Source organism: Labrus mixtus, chromosome 17 (assembly GCF_963584025.1).
Source record: "Labrus mixtus chromosome 17, fLabMix1.1, whole genome shotgun sequence".
NCBI lineage: Eukaryota > Metazoa > Chordata > Actinopteri > Labriformes > Labridae > Labrus > Labrus mixtus.
This window is the reverse complement of record NC_083628.1, coordinates 5,133,702-5,141,070: the sequence shown is the minus strand read 5'-3', so window position 1 is coordinate 5,141,070 and position 7,369 is coordinate 5,133,702. Positions and strand designations below refer to the sequence as shown.

The 7,369-nt window shown below is 37.9% G+C and overlaps 1 protein-coding gene across 1 annotated transcript in view; it reads right to left on the bottom strand.

The window, feature by feature from the left end:
* Positions 1–357: 357 nt before the first annotated feature.
* brinp1 (bone morphogenetic protein/retinoic acid inducible neural-specific 1) overlaps positions 358–7,369 on the bottom strand; it is a 133,418-nt gene continuing 126,406 nt past the window's right edge. The window contains exon 8 of the mRNA XM_061061156.1: positions 358–5,784. Within this exon, the coding sequence (XP_060917139.1) occupies positions 4,644–5,784 (1,141 nt within the window). The 3' untranslated portion in view covers positions 358–4,643. The remainder of the gene's footprint in view (positions 5,785–7,369) is intronic.

Genomic DNA, 7,369 nt, shown 5'->3' with positions numbered 1-7,369 from the left:
GCCTTACTGGATGTGAATCCTTGAGCACAAGCTTTTTTTCTCTCTTTTTTTTTTTTCTTTCTCTGCATTCAGCAAACAATAAAACATGAAGCCAGATAAAGAATTGGCATGCCAAGGAAGAAATCTTTGTTATCAGCAAACTTCAGAGGCAGGATAACGCTTGTGCTTTAGAATCTTTTTTTACGGACCAAAAGGCTGTAGTCTCGAGAACGTATTTGGCCGATGCTTTTGACCATGCCGGTATACTAAAATAAGCTGGCTGACAGGATTTGATAAATATTTCAGTGAAACATGCTGCGGCGTTATGTGCAAAATAGTGGTGATAGTTTCTATGAAGGGAAAGTGTACAAACAAGCCTTGCTCTTCTTATTAAATATAGCCTTTTAATGAGAAATAGATTATTATATGAAACATTCATTTTGAAATAAGCTGATATAATGATCTCAACAGAACAGCGAAAAAAAAAAAAAAAAAGGTACATAGGCAAGGTATTAGGTGTAAAAATCTCCAGACATATCATGGGTACATGTAAGCAACACTGTGGTAGCATAATGCCATACGAGTAAATGTGCTTGTTTTATGGACCTTGCAGTGGCAAAAGAAAAAGAAGTAAATCAATTGTAAAGTACAGCATGTTTTCAACAATATAAAAACAGTCATAAATTGTCATGAATCGAATTAGTTACATAAGACATGGGTGCCCTTTAATTTGTGCCAATGTACTCAAATGGAGGGCTTGAATGAAGTAGTCTTTGTATTCCCTTTCAATACTGTTATATTTTTATAATATTGTTACTGTAGCAGAGCAGTGTTACTGTAACATAGTTAATATTTACACATATACTGTACAACAGGGGACGGGAAAAAAAAATATCCACCGGTACTCCAAGTCATCCGTTTTGTCTCAGCCTGGTGGTTGACTTTCCCCCACATGCACAAACCCCCCCTCCCCTTAAAGGCGTAGTTCTCAGGAGGAGATGAAGAGAGTGTTTGATCTACATTTATGGTCCTAAATTCTGAAGCTAATCGAGTGTCAGTCTTTTGTGTAGCATTTAAACGCATCCTCCAGCTCTAAATGTGTTAAAGGGATCGATAACAGGCACTTAATAATAATAATAATATTAATAAAATGGAATGGTGACAATTCATTTGGATAGTCCAGTGTTGATGCTGAGCAATTACTTCCTATATTTACCGCTTTTATTCTCGGTACAGGCTTTTTGCGATTTAATTTTTTATGTCCAAATCAGCTCTATATTACGTGGAATCTGTCAGAAAATATGGCTAGTATGCAAATGTTTCAATGGTACGGAAGCCCCTAGGGGACATGCATCCATGCATTTTATTTTGCTCTGTTTTCCTGTGAAAATCAGTACAAATTTTGGTTGTTTTCTTAAGATCTCAGCTTATAATGGGGTAACGATGCTGGTTTACCCTTTGAGGACAACTACATTTAAGTCGAGACCTCGAGAATTTAACTTGTTAACACAGGAAAGCCAGTGTTGTAATTTCAAGATAACAACATTCGTAAGTGGAGATGTTGTGAAAACAAGTAAAAATTCATGGGAAAACATTGTAAATAAAATATATGGATTTATGTCTGCTTAGGGCTTCTGTCCAATGGTAATGCTACTGGTGCTTACATGTTTCTAAAAAAAAAAAAAAGCAAAGTCCGCCATCTTGGGTTTAGCATGCTAATTGGATAAAACACTGTAAACGAGCCAAAGGTGAAATACCATGGCGCTTTGAGATTCAACAGTTACCAGATACCTCGAAGCAGACGCTAGCATCCTTTGCAGACGTGAAACACTGCAAATGTAATTGCACACTCATTGAAAGCACCTTAATGGATGTCAAGCCATAAACCTGGCAAAGATATAAACTAATGAAGGTACTGTTGTTATTGTCAGGTTAATTGGACAATTTAGCCCTCAGCCTAACAATCTGAGCCTTATTTGTCTATAATAATACAAAAGAAGTCATTCAACTAGACTTCTGAATCAGCTGGCATGATTAGATTTGTAGAAGAACATTAGAATTCCTTGAATTACTGACCTATTGTTATCAATAAAGCACCTATTAAGAGTTGTTAATAAAATATTGACGACAGTAGAATAAAGGGGAAAAGAAGATCACATAAAGCCAAGAATGCACACGCCTGGATACAACTATTGCAGTTGTAATTGGATGTAGTGAATCTGCGGTAAACAAAGCTGAATACTGGCAAGTTTCAGGTCCGATGCTAATTCCTGATTTTTTTTGTGACTCAAGAAGCTGTTTGTTTGAGCAGTGTTGTTTCAATATAAGTCAAAATTCAGCATAGCTCCTGTATATTATATACCTCTGCTTACTGCTGAGCCTACAGAACAAGAAAACACAATGTGAAGGAAAAATGAGAACTTAAAAAAGCACAAGATTCAACAAAAAAACAACAAGGCAATTAAACTACAACTACAAACCAAATCACATACATTAAAAAAAAAAAATAACACAAATGATTAACAAAAACGTACTTATCTTTAAATGTATTTCTAAAAGCGTGCAGCTTGGTTGGCAGCCTTTTTCACAATATGAGGGTTGGGGGGCTAGACGCTGGTTGCAAATACGGCAACTTTTTTTTAGTTCAAACCATAGACTGCATAAAAAGATGGACACAACAAATATCCCTCTGAAAATGAAGCCAAAATTAAACTTCCAACTTCTACGTGACAAAAACTCTGCCTCCTCCATGTCAACAGATGGGACATGTGGCAAACTAAATACACAGGAAATACATTTTTCTCAAACCTGAAGTCGGTCGCAAAAGCAAATCATGTTGATTTGTTTCCACATGCTAATTTTTCTAAGAACTATATTTAATTGTTTTTTTTGGACAACAAAAAGAGATGGAGATGTGTCGTCCCTTTTTCTATACAGTCAGAGGTTCAAACTCATATTTGTTAAAAACGGTGAGGTTTTAGGACACTATGCCTTTATGCCTTTTTTGTTTTAAGTAATCATGCTGGTAATGGTCTGGACCTCCAAATTGAAATTGAAGCAATGTTTCAGCATCGGATTACCCAAATAAAATGTGACCATCAAATCCATAGGTAGTGTTTCATATTTGAGTTTGATGATTGAGAGTGTTAAGAAAGAATTTGCAACTTTCTTGATGTTTTCAGCAACATGCAAAACAAGGTTAAATATCATATCTGGAAAGAAAAACTGCAATTGTTTAAAAAAAAAAAAAAAAAAAAAGCGTATAGATTTAACACCGCCAAAAAATGTATTTGAAGCTTTAATATAACCGTCTCTTTTTTTTTTCTCCCCTGTGGCACAACAGAGCAATTCAATGGCTTTACAACACGATTCTTATCCAACATAATAAGTCTGCCGCCTCTGTCACCTGTCTCTTTGCTGTGCTCTTATCTTAAAACTGTGAGGGTGAAATGAAAAACATACAAATGGAGCTGTTTTTTTTCTTCCCCTCATGTAATGAAATACGTACTTTGTGGAACAGTGATGAACTTAAATGTCTTACCCTATGTCTACCTCGGGGGGAGTGTATGGCTTTAAGTTGTCTCGCGAATGTGCCTGAACGATGAATGTTTACATTTTACTCTTGGTGCTGAAAAGCTCCACAAATCAGCAGTCACGACATGTACATTTTGCAAAGCTGTACAAAATAGCATTGATTGTTAAATCTTCAGACCACAATATTGCACTCACGCACCAGGAGGTACTGCCTTGTGAAAAAACACAGCTTGAATTTCAAACACGGGAAGAAGCGCTCCGAATGCAAGTTTTTAGCTTAGACTGGAGTCAATCTCAAATGACACATTCAGTAAACGAACAGCAATAAGCATCAAGCCAAAAGAAAGGAATACGCACACTTGCGCACGCACACATACACATTCACCCACATATATATGTATATATAAACAGCTGGCTTTTGTTATTTGACATGACTATCCATTACTGCCCTGCTGTGTGCCTTATGTGTCAGAACAATGACAGAGTGCCTCATAACTCACAAAGAGTAATGCAGATTTGCTGTGGGTTTGAAATGTAATAAAGAGTCTATAAGTAATGTGTTGACTATGTAGTTGCTAGGGCTATTTACTCCTTACAATGTATAAACATTCTGAATATTAAACTCTGCATTATGTCTGAAATATTTTGCACGTTAGCTGAAATAAAACGATATCTGGTCTGCCCTTTTGTTGTGTCATTTATTCCCTTAAAAATGTTTTTTTTTTTGTCTCGATAAAGAATGGCAGTTTCAGATAAAACCTTTGATCCCTCAGAGTAAAATCAAGGCCTCTTTTTCACCAGTAAATAGATTTAATATTTTGTTTCTTTTTTTTGTTCCACTCTCTCTTTTTTGAGTTCTTTTAGGGAATGACAGACATGCTGGGACAAATATGATACAGTCCTTAAAGTGGTTCCATTTATCTTCTTTATCTGCCTCAAATGCTTTCCATCACTGCTTTTTTTTTTCCTTTTTTTGTCTTTAAGAATTATGCTTACAAAGTTAATATTACATCAAAAGGCAGAAAAGGTCCAAAAATCAAAAAAGAGAAAACAAAATGAGGATTAATATCCCCTCGTAGTTCATTTGTTGGGTGTTTCTCTTTGCTGTCCTTATGTGAATGTTACTGTGTTCAGCAGAGTTTAGCAGTCAGGTGGTCTGATTGTTTTAGTATCTCTGTGCTGTACATGTCCAAGGCATGATTCACTCGAATCATCTCGCTGTTGTTGAGCTTGAGCCTATGCTTAAGCATACAAGAGAAGAGGTCCAGCTGGGGTTTTCCAGGGGCAGATGGAGGGGCAAGGCGGTTAATCCGATCCCGAATGTCCAGCAACAGGAGCATTACGGATGAGGATGAGTAGAACTGAGTTCCTTGTGTATATGACTGGTTAACCTGCTGCACGGCACTACGGAGCAGGTCAGCATTAAATCGAAGGCTGTAGCCAAACACTTGGATATCTGATATTTTGATGTAGATCTGACGCTTGCTAGGGTCTGCCAGATCCACTGGACCCTGTCCTGTGTCATTGCGTAGGCCAGTTGGGATCTTGGCACGGCTACGCAGGTAGATGTGCACTGTCTCAAAGAAAGTCTTCCACCGATTGCCGAGCAGAAGAGTCCAGTTGAAGCACTGGGAGTTCTGCAGCCGTACCTTTTCCCAACGTGGGTAACCATGTTCCCCAAAGGGCATGCTCCAACCTTCTGAGTGACTTCCACTGAATGGGTTGACATATACAAAGAACATGGGATCAATGCTGCTATTTCGCATCTGGCAGATCTTCATTGATAGACCAATTATCATGTGGAGGTAGTCCATCCGGTTCTTGTTACTTTTGAGAGTCAGGGACATGCGCTTACGCCATCGGGGATCAAAGAAGGTCTCTAGCCGGATCTCATTACTGATGAAAGTAGTGTGAATGTACAATCGTGAATCCATTTTCTGTAGCAGGTATTTGAGTTCCAGGTCCTGAAAGTCCAGATCAGTTTCGAAGCTGATGAACTGCTCGCTCCGTTCCGAGTCCACATTCTGAGGCTCACAGCGACCACGGTACAACTTGTAGCCCTTGTTGCAGGAGCCACATTGTGAGATGTTGGCCAGGCTGCACATGGCACAGCTGTTGTTGCCACCAATGACACACGGGATTGGTCTCTGGCATAGAGTGACACCTGTGTGGCAAACGCATGTCCTTTGGCTCTCCAGGAATGTTCCCCAGAATCCGTTCTCATTGCAGTAGAGGAAGGACTGAACCCTGTTGAGCCACTGCATCACAGACCTAAAGAGAAAGGAAAAGAAAACAACAGAGAATTGCATTAACATTGGTTGAATGAAAAGTTGAAGACCGATATATTCCATTATTTTCTAACAAGTGTAAATCCAAATGTCCATGGAATACTTTGGTTTTGTCTTGCACGTTTAGCTTTCAGAATCTCTGTAAGTAACAATCAATTCCAGAGACTTGAAACTTGCTGGAACATACCTGCCATTATGAACTCTATGACTGGTTTTATTTGCATTGATTCATCTTCTAACTTTTTCAAATGTTCATGAAAGCTTGGAACATTCTGAAAGAACTTGAACAACTTTAAGATGTAGTAGCACAAATTGACAAAAACAAAACCAATCATTAAGCTAATTTGGGTGGATAACTTTTAAGTGAGCTTAAAATCTAAGAAAGTCAACTTGACCATTCACATTGAAATGGACACCAGTGGCTCTAAGGTATTAAACAAGAGGAAGGGGTGGGGTTGAATGTTTGATAGAATTACAATACATGAGAGCCTTCTTGTTAGGATAGTTAGTGAATGGGATAATTTTTTCCCTTCACAAGGAAGGAGTTGTGCTATCTCCCTGAGGTGGAAGGCATCACTTGCTATTCTTATCTTGTCTCCTTCTTCCCCTCAGGCATCTTTCCTTGTCATCTTGACAGTACTGGAAGTTCTTCTCTGACTATAGGAGGTGAATTCTGAATCCTGATTTCAAGAGAGAAGGGCTGGTCAAGGTTAGCTTGACATGTTAATGAACCTAAGCAGTAATCATGATGGATGACATTGCATTCTCAGCAGACCAGAAAGCCCCCAAGCCATACCCAAAATGAGCCCAGAACAGATCACCTATAGAGGACAATGGGAGCACATTGATTCAACTAACTTTTGCTTCAAGAACAGGGTTAGACCAAGTGTATACAGTATGTCACGCAATCTCCATGATGACCTTTTTTTGCGCCTTTTCCAAAATATTCAGTCTTTGAAAGTGTTCATTAAGAAGGGTTTTGGCAACTTGATTGATATTGGCTCAATATTCCCTGAGACAATAGACAATCCTTTTATCAGTGTTTTGTTTGAACTTTTTTACTATAAGATTTTATAACAGTTAAAGGAAAAATGTGACTTTGTGTTTATGATAAACACATAATTTTTCCTCATTCAAATCATACATCATACATTTTGTTTGTAAGATTATTTGACTGATCCAAAGTCTTTTCACAAGGACATGGGGCTGTTAACTCGAAAGGACCAAAGGCTTGCAGTGCTGGCAAATCAGGTTACATTGTTTATCCGCAGACACTTAGTCAGGATGAAAAACAATAAGAATTGAAAATGTAAAACATTTTGTCAACAGCATACAGTCTAGCTGTGTATATCTTTATGCATTGACATTGCTCAAATGTAAATAGCAAGTAGCTCAATGGCAAACATAATGGACTACAGATGGAAATGAGCCTGTGGCTATAATCTGGCGTTTTTACATTTTTATGTTAATTAATGTGCACTGTCCCTATTTTAAATAAATAAAGGGAATGTGGATAACTGACATAAGAAAAAATGGTCTTAGAAGAGTAAAACAGATGCCAATTAGCT